At 43.9% G+C, this 16,890-nt stretch overlaps 1 protein-coding gene across 2 annotated transcripts in view; it reads right to left on the minus strand.

The window, feature by feature from the left end:
• The window catches only part of ADAM9 (ADAM metallopeptidase domain 9), a 95,924-nt gene that overhangs the window by 36,317 nt on the left and 42,717 nt on the right, over positions 1-16,890 (minus strand). For both annotated transcript variants that reach the window (XR_009556806.1, XM_035139116.2), the window contains exons 7-10: positions 16,311-16,376; positions 15,330-15,401; positions 5,759-5,928; positions 265-346 (exon numbers count right to left, since the gene is read on the minus strand). Coding sequence is in view for 1 of the 2 variants with exons in the window: in XM_035139116.2 (XP_034995007.1) it covers positions 265-346; positions 5,759-5,928; positions 15,330-15,401; positions 16,311-16,376 (390 nt within the window). In the remaining variant the exon portion in view is untranslated. The remainder of the gene's footprint in view (positions 1-264; positions 347-5,758; positions 5,929-15,329; positions 15,402-16,310; positions 16,377-16,890) is intronic.

Consider the following 16,890-nt stretch of genomic DNA (forward strand, 5'->3'; position numbering starts at 1 on the left):
GCCTTGGAGGGAGGGGGATGAGCCAGCTTGGGGTCCACAATGGCATTGGGCCCAATTCTCACCCCATGAGCAGCTGTGGTCCTGCAACTCTGCCAAATCCTGGCAGTGGGAGGGGAGAATTTGGAATACGCCCAAACCAAATGCCCCAAAATAAAAAGAATAAACCCAATGAAAATGGAGCACCCAGACCCACTGCAAAGCCCTTTTGCCACAAAGCTAAGTTTCCACTTTTGTTCAGTGGAGGAGCAATGGATCTTGTCTTACCACATTAATGCCTCCGGCGTGGCTCTTGGAGCAGACGGTGCCCACGTAAGCCATCCCTGCTGTGCCACCAAATGCTTTCTTCCTGAAATATACACACAGGGCCATTGGTTTCTGCTGCAAGCAGAACTGTCACCCCCCTTTTAAATTCCAAACAGTAATGCAAGCAGGGGGGGGGCAAGTTCACTTTCAGTGTCTGGGCACTAGCTAAAAGGAGAATCACAAGGGGGAAATGTGGTGGGGAGTTAGGATAAGCAAATAAGTTTAAAATATTCAAGACTAGGAATAGTAATAAACAAACAAACAAACAAACAATGTATATATACTTACATGTGTGTACGTGTATCTATTAGCACCCAATAATAATAATAATAATTTTATTATTTATACCCCACCCATCTGGCTGGGTTTCCTCAGCCACTCTGGGTGGCTTCCAGCATTCTGGATTAGTTGTAGTTTCTGGGTCACCTTCAAAGGTAGCCCCACATAGAGCGCGTTGCAGTAGTCCAAGCAGGAGATAACTAGAGCATGCACCACTCTGAGAGACAGTCTGCAGGCAGGTAGGGTCTCAGCCTGCGTACCAGATGAAGCTGGTGGACAAGTGCCTTGGACACAGAAATGACCTGTGCCTCCATGGACAGCTGTGAGTCCAAAATTACTCCCAGGCTGCGTACCAGGGGCACAGTTACCCCATTCAGGACCAGGGAATAATCCACACCAGCCCGTCGCCTGTCCCCCAAGAATAGTACTTCTGTCTTGTCAAGATTCAACCTCAATCTGTTAGCTGCCATTCATCCTTCAACTGCTTCCAGATACTCACACAGGACCTTCACCACTGTCAGAGGTTCCGATTTGAAGGAGAGGTAGACCCCCTCCTTATGATCTCTCCCAGTGGCTTCATATAGATGTTGAAAAGCATGGGGGAGAGGATGGTACCCTGAGGCACCCCACAAGTGAGAGCCAAGGGCTGTGAACACTCATCCCCCCAACACCATTTCCTGGACATTGCCTAGGAGAAAGGAGCAGAACCACTGTATAACAGTGCCCCTAGCTCCCAACTCCTCAAGACTGTCCAGAAAGATACCATGTTCAATTGGATCAGAGGCCACTAAGAGATCCAGCAGGACCAGGAAACAGCTTTCACTCTGTCCCTGGCCAGCTGCAGATCATTGACCAGCATGACCAAGACGGTTTCAGTCCCATGATGAGGTCTGAATCCTGACTGGAAGGGGTCCAAATGGTCCGCACCTTCAAGGCGTGCCTGGAGTTGTTCAGCAACCACTCGCTCAATCACCTTGCCCAGATAGTTGGCTATATTGGCTGGGTCTAAAGATGTTTTTTTAAGAAGCGGTCGAATAACCACTTCTTTTAGTGGGTCTGGGAAGGCTCCCTCACAGAGAGAAGCATTCACCACCCCGCGAAGCCCATCGCCCAGCCCTTCCCAGCTTGCTTTTATAAGCCAGAATGAGCAAGGAGCAAGGAGACAGGTGGTCGGTTTCACTTGTCCAAGCAGCCTGTCCACATCCTTGGAGGTGACAGATTGAAATTGGTCCCATGCAACTTGACCAGACAGAACTCTAGCACTCTCCCACCCTATCCCTGCTCCCACAGTGGAGTCTACCACCTTCCGAATCTGAGCACCTTTATCTGCAAAAAACTTTGCAAAATCACTGCAGGAGATCTTGGGGTCCTTCCCGGGCCTCAATGGTGAAAGTGGTTCTGTCAGATTGTGAAGCACCTGAAGGAGTCTCCTGCTGCTGTTTTCTGCAGATGCAATAGAGACGGTGAAGAAGGTCCTTATTGCCGTCACTATCACCACTTGGTAGGCTCGACATTGAGCTCTAACCAGTGTTGAGTCCAATTCAGAATGAGTTTTCCACCACTGGTGCACTAGCTCTCAGCTCCGGAGGAAACCAGGGGGCCATCTGGGCTCCATGCAATCAGAAAGGGAGCTTCAGAGCCAGACAGTCAATAGCCCTTGTTATCTCTGCATTCCTTGTTATCTCTGACAGAATTACAAGCCTGGTAGATGAAGGGAACGCTGTGGATATAGCCTATCTTGATTTCAGCAAGGCCTTTGACAAGGTGCCCCATGATATTCTTGTAAAGAAGCTGGTAAAATGTGGGCTACACAATGCTACCATTCAGTGGATTTGTAACTGGGTGACTGACTGAACCCAAAGGGTGCTCATCAATGGTTCCTCTTCATCCTGGAGAGTAGTGACTAGTGGGGTGCCACAGGGTTCTGTCTTGGGCCCAGTCTTATTCAACATCTTTATCAATGACTTGGATGATGGGCTTGAGGGCATCCTGAGCAAGTTTGCAGATGACACCATATTGGGAGGGGTAGCTAATACCCCAAAGGACAGGATCACATTTCAGAATGACCTTAACAGATTAGACAACTGGGCCAAAGCAAACAAGATGAATTTTAACAAGGAGAAATGTAAAGTACTACACTTGGGCAAAAAAAAATGAAAGGCACAAATACAGGATGGGAGACACCTGGCTTGAGAGCAGTACATGTGAAAAGGATCTAGGAGTCTTGGTAGACCACAAACTTGACATGAGTCAACAGTGTGATGCAGCAGCTAAAAAAGCCAATGCAATTCTGGGCTGCATCAATAGGAGTATAGCATCTAGATTAGGCACCCCCAAACTTTGGCTCTCCAGATGTTTTGGACTACAATTCCCATCTTCCCCGACCACTGGTACTATTAGCCAGGGATCATGGGAGTTGTAGGCCAAAACATCTGGAGGGCCGCAGTTTGGGGATGCCTGATCTAGATCAAGGGAAGTAATAGTACCACTGTATTCTGCTCTGGTCAGACCTCACCTGGAATACTGTGTCCAGTTCTGGGCACCACAGTTCAAGAATGGTACTGACAAGCTGGAACGTGTCCAGAGGAGGGCAACCAAAATGGTCAAAGGCCTGGAAAAGATGCCTTATGAGGAACGGCTTAGGGAGCTGGGTATGTTTAGCCTGGAGAAGAGAAGGTTAAGGGGTGATATGATAGCCATGTTCAAATATATAAAAGGATGTTATATAGAGGAGGGAGAAAGGTTGTTTTCTGCTGCTCCAGAGAAGCGGACACGGAGCAATGGATTCAAACTATAAGAAAGAAGATTCCACCTAAACATTAGGAAGAACTTCCTGACAGTAAGAGCTGTTTGGCAGTGGAATTTGCTGCCAAGGAGTGTGGTGGAGTCTCCATCTGTCAGGAATGCTTTGATGGTGTTTCCTGCTTGGCAGGGGGTTGGACTGGATGGCCCTTGTGGTCTCTTCCAACTCTATGATTCTATAATTCCTGTTGTCTTTGGAATGCAATGCTGAATACAAGGCTGTATATTGTCTCCCTGCTTATTTAACTTATATGCAGAATTCATCATGTGAAAGCCTGGACTGGATGAATCCCAAGACGGAATTAAGATTGCCAGAAGAAATATCAACAACCTCAGATATGCAGATGATACCTTGATGGCAGAAAGTGAGGAGGAATTAAAGAACCTTTTTATGAGGGTGAAAGAGGAGAGTGCAAAATATGGTCTGAAGCTCAACATCAAAAAAACCAAGATCATGGCCACGGGTCCCATCACCTCCTGGCAAATTGAAGGGGAAGAAATGGAGGCAGTGAGAGATTTTACTTTCTTGGGCTCCATGATCACTGCAGATGGTGACAGCAGTCATGAAATTAAAAGACGCCTGCTTCTTGGGAGAAAAGAAATGACAATCCTAGACAGCATCTTAAAAAGCAGAGACATCACCTTACCAACAAAGTTCCGTATAGTTAAAGCTATGGTTTTCTCAGTAGTGATGTATGGAAGTGAGAGCTGGACCATAAAGAAGGGTGATCGCCGAAGAACTGTTGCTTTTGAATTATGGTGCTAGAGGAGACTATTGAGAGTCCCATGGACTGCAAGAAGATCAAACCTATCCATTTGAAGGAAATCAGCCCTGAGTGCTCACTGGAAGGACAGATCCTGAAGCTGGGGCTCCAATACTTTGGCCACCTCATGAGAAGAGAAGACTCCCTGGAAAATACCCTGATGTTGGGAAAGATTGAGGGCACTAGGAGAAGGGGACGACAGAGGACAAGATGGTTGGACAGTGTTCTCGAAGCTACGAACATGAGTATGACCAAACTGCGGGAGGCAGTGGAAGACAGGAGTGCCTGGTGTGCTATGGTCCATGGGGTCACGAAGAGTCGGACGCGACAAAATGACTAAACAACCAAAACATCTCTGCATTCCAGCGGGCCACCAGGGAATCAGCTGAAAGGCCATCAACATGGGGTAAGACACCCCCTACCACTCTTTGGAAACCATTTGATTCCATTAAGTGGGGGGAGGGGGTGGACCATCCAAATTCGCCCCACCTTCCTGCGGAGGGGAAGGGTCGCGGAGAGGTCTAGTTGCATCAGAAAGTGACAATGTGGTAACTGGTGGCAATGCAAGAAAAGTTTGAAAAAATGGGATGATATATATAGTGAATTGAAGATGATATTGAAATATTCCTTTAGGAAAGAACCGGAAACATTTCTATTAGGATTATTAAATGAAGAAATAAAAGCAAAAGATATTGATGATGCATGCGACAGCGGCCAGCAGATTACTCATTGCAAAGAATTGGAAGAGTGATAGGATACCAAATAAAGAGGAATGGGTTGTTAAGTTGACAAATTATCAGAATCTGACAATAAAAGCGGGGAGGGTGAAAGGTTTAAAAGAAGAAGTTCTAGGAAAGAATTGGATTATGTTTAAACAATATTTGAAAAAGCAGGTAGAAAAAACCAACCTCTTAGCGGACTTATAAAAGGAACAAAAAAAATGGAAGAAGGAAACATTGAGGGGGAAAGTATGTGTTTGATTCAGAAATATATACAGACCAGGGTAGAGGGTAGACTGGAAGTCACTTTTGGTGAATGGCGGGTGGGGGTGGAAGTGGGGTTTTGTTTTGTAATTCCTTTTATGTGGATATCTATACATGTTTTGTGTGAGTTATACTCATGATTTATTTTTATTATTTAAATATGATTTATATATGATTTGTAATATTATGTATTTTGGGCTTGGGGTTTGGGGTTTCTGTTTGTCTGTTTGTGTGTGTTGGTTTTTGTGTGTGTTATGTTTTTTTTAATGTTTTGTAAAAATGAATTTAAATAAAAGTTTTTTTAAAATGAAAAAAAAACCCAACAAAAACAGAAAGTGACCCGACCATGGCACTTCTTTTGTTTCACCCAAAACTAGCCAAGGGGTAACATGTGCAAAGGTGGGTGCTCCACTGGCGGCTTCATTTTGCACTATTTGCAGCTCCCCAATGAGGTGGCATCCTCACGTACAGCTGACCCATAGCACTGCAGCATTTGATAGTTGACTTTAATTGTGGTTTGTGCCCAAGCATAAGAAGGGGTGGGATAAATATTTGCACAACTTCCACCATCCCCCTCTTCTTGAAGTTTAGGGGAAAGAGTAGGAGGAAAACCCCCACAGATCTTACAGAACAAACTGTGCACTGTCATGTCTTTGGCGCGGGACAAGCTCCTGCTCTCGCCACTGCACAAAGTTGGCAAGAACGTCTCCTGCACCTCCTTCCAGGCGGATCTTGTTTTCCTGAGTCCAGATCTCCAAGCCAACCAACACGATGCGGATGTTCAGTGCTATGTACATCTGGAAAGCAGAGAGAAGAAAGGAACAAGTACCATTACCCCGGCTGGAACCCGATCAGCCATCGCCAAGTGACGCTCCTCCCAAGGGAAACGCAACACACAGACAATCAGAGACAGATTTAATTGTCTTTGACAAAGACCCCCCGATTGCCTTAGCAAATGACACCAGGGTTCATGGACTAATAACCGATGCCCCAGAGGTAGTGGGGGAAATACATCAGGAACCACCCGGGGCTTCAAGTGATAGCCAACCTTCCGACATGCATCTAGACTGACTTTATGCCACAGCTGGGAACCTGGTGCAAAATTCCTCCCTGCAATTGGTATCGTGGAATGTGGCAGGGTGGTTTTCTAAGCTGTGTCTCCCTGATTTCACAAAGTTAATAAGGGCACATGATATAGTTTGTTTACAAGAAACCTGGTCATCACGTGACATCGAACTTGCAGGTTTTAATGCCTTTTCTGTTCCGGCAACCAAAAGCCACAAGAAAGGTAGGCCTTCGGGTGGATTGTTAACCCTAGTGGCTCCCCATATAAAAAGTGAACATATCCTTTTGACAAATGCTAGCTGCAAATTACTAGTAACGAAGATAGTCCTGGAGAGCCAAGAAATGTTATTGTTCAATGTATATATCCCCCCCACTCCCACTGTCATTGCCAAGAACCTACAATGGGATCTTATTACACATATGCTTGAGAATCTGGACTTCATCTGCCTATCATCTTGACTGGAGACTTTATTTTATTTTTTTTAAATAATTTTTATTAATTTTATATATAAACAAATGGGTACATAAAATTTAACCATAGATCACATAACATTATTCATACAAAAAAAATACACACTAAAAATAAAACACTTAAACATTTCATATCATTTTTCAATAGGGACTTCCTCGGAGTCCCCCCCCCCTGCGTTTCTTTTCTAATTTTTTCAGCAAATTCTATATCTTAAACTTAAATCCTTGAAATTTACACTATGCAATATTTACACTATGCAATATACACTTGCATATCTATTTCTCAACTTCTATTCTACAATATTTTTTTAAAATATTGTTGTTGTTGTTTAGTCGTTTAGTCGTGTCCGACTCTTCGTGACCCCATGGACCATAGCATATACTCTACATTTTTTCCAATCCTCTTCCACCGTTTCTTCTCCCTAGTCTCACAGTCTCCCGGTCATCTCAGCAAGCTCCATAAAGTCCATTAATTTTATCTGCCATTCTTCCACTGTTTGGTATCTCCTGTGTCTTCCAGTTCTTAGCTAGTAATATTCTAGCCACTGTTGTGGCGTACAGAAAAAAAGTAACATCTTTCTTGGGGATTTTTATTCCGACTATACCCAAGAGAAAGGATTCTGGTTTCTTAATAAAAGTGTTTTTTAACATTCTCTTTAATTCATTATAAATCTTTTCCCAGAAATCCTTAACTAATGGGCAAGTCCACCACATATGATAAAAGGATCCTTCTGTATTTTTACATTTCCAACATTTATTATCTTGTTTCATTGCATAAATCAGTTAACGGTTGTACCAACCATTCCTTTAAGGTTTTATAATATTAAGCTGTAAGTCCATCCAGTCCTGGTGCCTTGCCTAATTGCATTTGTTTAATTGCACTTTCAATTTCTTGACTTGAAATTGGATGGTTTAGTAGGGCTTTCTTATCGTCTGGGATTTTATGCAATGCATTCTTGTCCAAAAATTATTCTATTTTATCATCGTCTTCTTTTTCTTTTTTTATAAAGCTGTTTATAATATTTTTGAAAACGTTTTCTAATCTCCACAGGGTTTTCAATCCTCTTATCATCTTGTACTAAATTTGGAATTGTAGATTGCTTCCATCTTCTTTTCAATTGCCACGCAAGCAATTTACCACATTTATTTGCCGATTCAAATGTTCTCTGCTTTATCCATTTAATTTTCCATTCGATTTCCTGATTTATCAATTGTGAAAACTGCACCTGCAACGCCTTAATTTCTTTTTGCACTTGCTGATTCTTGGGATTATTCCTTAATTTCTTCTCTTTTTCCTTCAACTGATTTAGAATAATCTCTTTCTTTGCTTCTTGTGCCTTATTCCTTAATGCATTCTGTTGGATCAGAAAACCTCTCATCACCACTTTGCTTGCATCCCAGATCACCCTTTTCTCTGTAGGTGAATTCAAATTTATTTCAAAATAGTCTTTCAGGGTTTTCTGGGCTTTCTCTACAATCTGTCCATTTCTAAATAACTAGTCATTCATCCTCCACCTAAAAGCACCCTGTTGAGATAGCTTTAAATCCAATAAAACAGCATTATGGTCAGAACAAGTTTTTGGGCAAATCTCCGCTTTATTTATTCTCAGGGCCAATTCTCTCAAAATCCAGATATAGTGCAGCCTACTCCAGGATTGTTTTGCATCAGAGAAAAAAGATTGTTCTCTCTCCAACCGATTTTTCAACCTCCACATATCTATCAAGTCCAAATTATCAATCAGATCAAAGAATATCTTTGGTAATCTTCCCTCATTGGTGAATTTTTGCCTTTGCGATCTATCCATCAATGTAGAGACAGCCCCATTCAAATTGCCCATCAGAATTATTTTATAATCCATATAGTCCAATAGAACATCATGGAGTCCTTTGTAGAATTCGGCCTTTCCATCATTTGGTGCATAAATTCCCAGAATTAAAAAAATTTCGCCTTGCGCTGTTATTTCCACTGTGACATATCTCCCTTCCTCGTCCTTAAACAGTTGTTTGGGATTAAATTTCCCTTTTGCATAAATCACCACTCCTCTTTTTTTTACTTTATCCGCTGAAATGAATTCTTCTCCAAGCTTTTTATTCTGAAGAACTCTTCTATGAGTCCTAATTACATGAGTCTCCTGTAGACAAATTAAATCCAATTTCTGTTTTTCCAAAAGATGATAAACCTGGTTTCTTTCCCATCATAAATTTAAATCATTAACGTTCCAAGATAAATTCCTCAAAGCCATGATGATTTATTCTGTTGCTCCCGGCCCTGCTCCAAGGCCCAATCCTAACCCAGGTCCCAGTGGGTATTCAAATGATAGCTCTGGTCCAGCTCCTTGTGCTCCTTGAAAATCTTTTGTGTTTTTCAACAGGAATTTCTTCTTCTCCTCCGCTGACCTAATCTTTATCTTTTTCTGTTGGTATTGGAAATGAAGGCCTTCAGGAAAATCCCAGCTGAAAAAGATTAATTTTTCCCTAGGGCAGTTGTCAAGTCCAAATAATTATTCCTGAGATCAAGAAAAATTTTTGGAATGTCTTTAAATAACACCATCTGGGTCTCTTGTACCTTCAAAGTTTTTTGATAATGCAATTTCAAGATTCTATCTCTTTGTTCTTTATTTTGGAAGGTTATCAAGCAATCACTCACAGATTTTGCCTCTTTTTTTGACCTCATTCCAAATCTAAATGCCTTGACAATTTGACCCTCTAGCTCTTCTTCTGTCAAATCCCAGGCTGACTTGAATTCTTGAATCAATGCTGCCTTCAGGTTGTCCTGCTCGATTTGTGGGAATCCGCGGATTCTCAAGTTCACCTCCCTCTCCCTCATCTGTAAGAAGGCTATCGCCACCTGCGCATGATAGCTCTTGTCTCTCCAAATCCTGGACTTTCCCTGTTTCCAACTGTGTAACTCTCTCGTCTACTCCAGACACCTGTGTCTTCACCTGCTGAATTTCTTTATTCAAACACTCAAGCTCTCTTTTGATTAATTTCAATTCCTCTGTTGTTTTCTTTAATTCTTCTGCATTCTTTTCCTGTCCTTCCTTTAAACCTGTAAGCATCTGAAGAACTTGGTCTTCAAACGAGGGTGATATAGAGCCCCCTCTTCTTGATTTTACTGCAGCAGCTACTGATGAAATATTTTCTGGGCCAGACATGCTAATCTCTCCACAAATATTTACAGACTCCACCACACTCCTTGGCAGCAAAATTCAAGGTCAGGTTCTCAGTGTCTAATCCACAGCTGCAGCTGCAGCCTAGGAGCAACAAATTCAGTTACTTGTATCCAAAATGTCTCTTTTACAGAGGTGCGCAATTTATACTCCACAATGATGAGGAAGTTAATATTTTGCCAACCAAACTTTACAGTCACTTTTAAATTCTTTAGGAGTGTAGCAATAACTTCAAAAGACAGCCAAGAGGAAACAAAAGTTCACGCACTCAAATCCATTGTGACGTCACCGTAGCTATTGCTGCTCTGACCGGGAAAGCTGTTTTCCTGTTTTCCTGATTAAAATCCACAGTTTTTAAATGCCTCTTCCCCCTCTTCCTGACCGGGGGGGGGTTCTCCACTTGATTTGCAAGCTTTGAAAAGACAAAGTCAATAGCGACTGCAGAGGCAAGACAATTGCTTTCTTCCTTGCTGCAGGGGGAGAACCCGACCTCTGTTTCTAGCAGTTCTCCCGTGGCCAAATCAATAGAATTTCTTACAATTTTTAAATTCAATTACTCATTTTAGTCCAAAGGTCCAAATTAATCCAAAATGAAACGAACAAATTAGCCGCTCAGCTCCCGTCGGCTCCAGCAGCTTCACGCCTTGAAGTTAGCAGGAAGACTTGAAGTGCTCGCGCCTCTGACTCCGTCCACTCTCAGCCGCCCTTACTAGGGCTCCTGGGGGGCGGAGGAGGCACTTGGAGCCTCAGCCAAGTACCCACGTCCTCGAAAAGCCCGATTCGAGGGTTTTGGGGGGGGGCGCGTCGCTTTCGCGGTGTCCCCCGATCTTCAAAGCGCAGGAGAAGGTCTGAGGAACTTTCTCCCGTCCGATCGGGATGGCGGCTAATCCGGAAGTCCTTGACTGGAGACTTTAATACCCGCCTAGGCCAAGGGTGGGAAGTGTATAAAAAGCATGGGGGATCCTGGATACTTCTGTTCTCTCAGACTTCTCTTTTTGGGAACGTAGATCCTGGGATCCAGTAATTAATCTGGCGGGTCTGCGACTCACTAAACTGATCACCACCAGGGTCCTGACATGGCTCAATGGGCTAACCGATTGGGAAGGCTCTGGAAATTTTACCTATATCTCCCTGCAGGGAAATAGTGTGGTGGACTAAAATGATGCCCTACGTGGTTGAGTTCTACATAGGTGAACCTATGCTTAGTGACCATCTCCCTCTACGTTGCAAACTTGTCTTTCCACCGAGAAAGGTAGTACTGTTAATTAATCCATCCCCCCAGGAACCGAGACCCCAGCACTCAAGGATACAAGTCAATACAAGTCAATGAGCATTGCCTGATATTTACTTCTCCAGATCCCGACAACTCAGGGAAACTATCCAGCTCAGCCAGATAAGATATAATCAGGCATGTTGGGATATGTTACTTTCAGCCATCCTAACGAGAGACCATAAGAAATTTTGGAAGGCTGTAGCAGACCCCCCCACAGACACAGGATGATTCGCTGACATTGATGCCATCTTTATTATGGGTAGAGCATTTCAAGGCAGTTTTCTTCGAAAACTGTATCCCACCTGATAGTCAGGATCATGCCACTTTTACTCTCGCGGATGAGTGGCCTCCTGTCTCTATTACTGAAGTTATAAGTTTATAAGTTTAATCGACCAGATCAAAGTAGGAAAGGCTGCCGACCCTGATGCCATTCCATCTGAATTGATCAAAGCCAAGTCAGAGTGGTGGGCTCCGATACCAGAGGAACTGTTCACCATTATAGATAGATCTGGAATTACACTGGTAGCTCGGTTTACAAACACAATTGCTTCCAGAAGTCTGTACTTAACCTGAAGCATACTTAACCTGAAGCAAACTTTCCCATTGAAAGTAATGGAAAGTGGATTAATCTGTTCCAGACGGGTCCGTGGAGTACTCAACCTGAAGCATACTTAACCCGAGGTATGAGTGTAATTGGTTCTGGAAGTCCATACTTAACCTGAAGTATACTTAACCTGAAGCGAACTTTCCCATTGAAAGTAATGGAAAGTGGATTAATCTGTTCCAGATGGGTCCATGGAGTACTTAAACTGAAAATACTCAAACCGAGACATATTTAAACCGAGGTATGACTGTATGCCTAACTCATAGCAGCAATCTATAATTATTCCAATCTTTAAGAAGGGTGACAAAAAGCTGCCGTCCAACTATCGGCCAATAAGTCTATTGTCAAACATCGGGAAATTGTACACTAAACATCTGTTAAATAAACTAACTACTTGGCTTGATGAGAATAACGTCATAGGTCCAGAGCAGGCAGGGTTTAGGCCAGGGAGATCCCATTTAGCCGCTAAGTACATGCAGCTCCACAAAGAACGTCTCTATGTGGCCTTCCTAAATATTAAGGCTGCTTTTGACACTGTTGACAGGGGGCTGTTATGGACCAAATTGGAGACAATCGGCCTACAACCCAGATTACTTTACTTGATCAAAAAGCTTTATACAAAGAACACCTGCCGTATAAGAACAACACCAGGGAATGAAATGACAGATCCTGTCATCATAACCCAAGGAGTAAAGCAGGGCTGTGTCCTCGCTCCCTCTCTTTTTAACCTTTTTCTTAGTGACTTTGCTTCTTCACTAAAACAGGTGGACACCCACAGCCCCAAACTCAATGCATTAAGCATTCCCATTCTCCTGTACGCAGATGTTATGATTTTGCTTTCACGGACAATAATTGGTTTAAAGCGATTGTTAAATTCCTGTATTGACTATCTGTCCAGAATGAAATTGTGCATGAGCAAAATAATGGTTTTTGGGAATTTATGCAAGAGCTATAGCTGGGTATTTGGTGGAAAACCCATCCAGCAGGTATTCAAATTCAACTATCTGGGAATTACATTCCATCATAGGCTTCTCTGGTCCATGCACCCTGCAACGGTGGTGAATGCCAGTAAGATGTCTATGCAGGCCATAATGCATTTTTCCATAACAAGAGGTAATTCGCATATCCCTTCTGCCCTTAATTATAGCTCAATTGCTCTATGGTATTCCAGTCTGGCTGCCAGGGTTTACCCAGTTGGTAGAACGAGTGCAGGCAGCTTTCCTCTTCAAGATTTTTACTGTCCCACGCTGTGTCCCCTATGCAGCCTTGTGTCTACAGGGAGGTCAACGCAAGTTAGAGAGTGTCGCCTGGGCAGGATTTCTTCTATGCTGGTTAAACATCTGCCTTACATCAGACCCCTTTCTTTCCCCAGGGCGACAACAGTTTAACAAGAAGGTACAGCAACTCGGGCTGTCAGTGGAGCTTTTGCGATCAATGTCCCTACCATCTGCCAAGGCTATAGTAAAAACTAGGTTGCGGGATATTGAACGCCAGGAACTAACAGTAGCAGCAGAGTAAGCATGTTCCCCTCTTTATTTTCAACTTTCTTGGGCACATGAAACTAACCACAACTACCTTGAATTTCTGCTTAACCCTCAAGAAAGAAGGGCATTTTCGCTGGCCAGGTTTAATTCAAATCCATCAAACGTCCTTTAGGCAAGGTGGAAGGAGAAAGAACTTCCCCATGCGAAGACCACCTGGTGGAAACCCTCACACAGATGGTTCTTAATTGTAAACTTGGTTTTTTGGTTTTTTGTCGTCAAAATACACTGCAGACGTCTGATCTCCCTGGAGACCAAGAGATGTGACGATAGACTGCTCTGCCTCCTTTCTTTTAGCAAATGTTTTGTGCTACTGGGGAAGTGATAATTCTGTATTGATTTGTTTTGGGTGTTTTCTACCCCAAGGGCCCCATTCCCTCAGAGGTAACCTTCCAAGGGCCACGTGGCAGACAGGATCCTAGCCAAAAGTGGGTGAGGCAGAGGCAAAAGGGCACAAAGTAACAGGGGTGACTCACTGTTGTGCAATGTTAGGCTCTGTTCCAGTTACAGAAGCATCAGAGGTTTTGGCACTCACTCATGCAACCACGGCTCTCCATCCTGCACCCAGGCAAGCTGGAGGCATTACTTGGGACAAGGACCCTGTACGGAGCCTGTGAGGGCAGCCACATTTGGACCCATGAAATTCTCCAGGAACGGATTGCATGCAAGCATGTAGAGTCTCTTCCGAGGAGCATTTTTAAAGCTGCATTTTTTTTACCATGCAGACACAGTAAACAAACTAGCAGCTCCAAGCAGCTGTGAAATGTTTAAAGAGAATCACAAGTGTCCTCATGCCCCATTGCCACCCCCTCCCTTTGCACACTGAATAGAGAATGGAAGCACATATAGAGCCATTCCACACTGAAAGGCCTGGACAAAGTGAGGGATCCCGAAAAAGACAAGCAAGACAATGCAGCTGGATGCCACGCAAGTCTTCCTTGGCAAGGCATTCTAGAAACCTCAAAATCACACCATTCAGCTGTCCTCCTAATCATTATGTTTCAAATACATGGCACATACAAAAAAACTGCTGCACCTTGAACTGGGTGGGGAGAGGGCAGCTGAATGGGAGGCAGCTGTGGGCAGCTGAGGCAGGAGCAGTCAGTCATCTTGAGCTGCCCCTAAAAAGCAAGTCTAGAGTGAGAGACTAGGGCAAAGCCTGCTGCTTCCAGGAACTCTTCTCATTGTGAGACTTTTGTGGGTGAGCTGAGAGTTGGTTTGGACCCTGGGTGAGAACAGGGTTACAATCTTACATTGTTATTGGCATCTGTCTGTCTCGAGAGACAATGGAGTGCACCTCCAGGGGTGATGTCAAACCGCTGTGTTAGTAGCACTAAAGTGACCTCCACAAGACACAAGCCTGTGCAGCATGTATGGAGGTCCTGGGCTGCACAGACGTCAAGACCCCCCCCCCTCCCAGCCTCACTGATGGGGTCCAAGCTTGGCTGCAGTAGTAGCTGGAAGGAGGTGTACAAAGTGCCATCCAACCGTCCTAGGGACTCCATTCCGGATTTCTGTAGGGTTTCCTCCTGAGCCTTTCCTTTTCCCCAAGATATCCCGCCAGGCAGCAGAGGTTTAGGATCAGAGTTTTCCTTCCCCTAGATGGGCTTCCTTCCCAGGTGGACAAGCCCCATGTGCCCCTCACTTCCCTCTCCAGCACATGCAGAAACCGCCTTCGTGACTGTTGGAGCCACTCTTGATCTCATTTGCTCCATCCGCCAGAGCTTGTCTTTGCAGGCAGGGAAGACCCTCACTCACCAAGGGTGTATCAGTAGGAAGATGTGTGTTTGTGTGTGTGTGTGTGTGTGTGTGTGTGTGTGTGTGTGTGTGTGTATATATATATATATATATATATATATATATATATATATATATATAACACATTTTGAACTGTGTATTTTTGAACTATTTTGTTTAAGTTGTCCATTGTTGCTTCAGTTTTTTGGTACAGAAATAAAATAAATAATCAATCACACCACTTTGAAGAAAGGGGCAGGTAAAAAGAAAATGAATCAAAATACATGCATATTTTGGCACAATTCATCACCTCTGATATCATAAATTTTTCACTTACACTATCCAGGTAGTTGACCAAATGCACCATCTCTTCTGTAACAGAAGTTTTATTCTGGCCCAACAGCTGATACTGCAAGAAAAGCAAACATTTATGCATGGATGGAAAATGGGACAATGCAGAAAACAAACAACAGAACAGTGCTAGCAATTTCAGAGCCTTGTGCTTTAAAAAAAGTGGCTAAGGCCAAAAGTGTGCTTAACAGATGTGGGATGTTGCCAGTCTCCAGAATGGAATCATGGAGCTGGTGCAGGTTTAGAAGTAAAGATAGAAAAAATTGAATGGTCTGCATTTTCTTCCCTGCTGTCTCCCCTCCATGCAAGGACCCCTGACCGTTAAGTCCAGTTGCGAACGACTCTGGGGTTGCGGTGCTCATCTCGCTTTACTGGCTAAGGGAGCCGGCATTTATCTGCAGACAGTTTTTCCAGGTCATGTGGCCAGCATGACTAAGCCGCTTCTGGCGAAACCAGAGCAGCGCACGGAAATGCTGTTTACCTTCCCACCTATTTATCTACTTGCACTTTGACGTGCTTTCGAACTTCTAGGTGGGCAGGAGCAGGGACTGAGCAACAGGAGCTTACACTGTTGCAGGGATTCAAACCGGCGACCTTCTGATTGGCAATCCTAAGGCTCAGTGGTTTACATCACAGCACCACCCTCGTCCCTCATCCATGCAAGAGTTCATAGCAAAACCCAAGACTTTTAGGGCTTTGGGGAAAGGGAGTCTCAGCTGATAATTTGGAAACACAGTGACTTAAAGGAAAACAATGTTTATGTAGGGATGGGAATGGAAAGTGACCAGTCATAGTGGGAAGGGGGGGAGCAAAGTGAAGAACCACAGAAGCCAACTGGACCTGGGGGGGGGCGCTGTTCTGCAGTGGCTCAGGGATGGGATGAGGGTGGCTCATCCCAAAAAATCTGCGGTTCAGCTGCACACATTCTGTTAGTGGGATGACTGGTTGTACAAGAGCAGAGTCATACCCTTTCTTTGTCCACGACTATAAAGAGCTCCACATATCTTGTCTGTAGGAGGACACCTCTTTTTCTCTGCAAGGAAAGGGAGGAAAAGGGTGTAAGAAACAAAATCTTATCCCCTGACTCATAAGTTTTAAATGGAGTGATGTCACTCTGATCCATATTCCGCTTTTCTGCTCACAGCCACAACTACACTCCTGGGAAACATACCCAAGACGCAGTGCCAAGGCATTCCAAAGGAAAAGGCAACAATTCTCTTTTGTATCTGAATCTGGCCAGGATACACTCAGTCTGACCAAACAAAACAAGAACATGGGAAATACTTTAAGCTCATTTGTTTATTTTTATGACTTAAGATATTTATATTCCACTTTTCAATTCACAAAATTTTGAGGGCGGAATAAAGCATGCATTATCCACACCCAGGTAACTTGGGGGGGGGGAGAAGAGTGATGGCAGCTGGAATCTCACAACATCTGGAGGGCCACAGGTTCCCCATTCTGTTTTTAGCCCTCATGAGCTGAATATTGAGCACTCCAGGGCGGAGATTTATCTCATGGCTCTATCTCTATGGCTCCTTCCACTC

Source organism: Zootoca vivipara, chromosome 15 (assembly GCF_963506605.1).
Source record: "Zootoca vivipara chromosome 15, rZooViv1.1, whole genome shotgun sequence".
Taxonomy (NCBI): domain Eukaryota; kingdom Metazoa; phylum Chordata; class Lepidosauria; order Squamata; family Lacertidae; genus Zootoca; species Zootoca vivipara.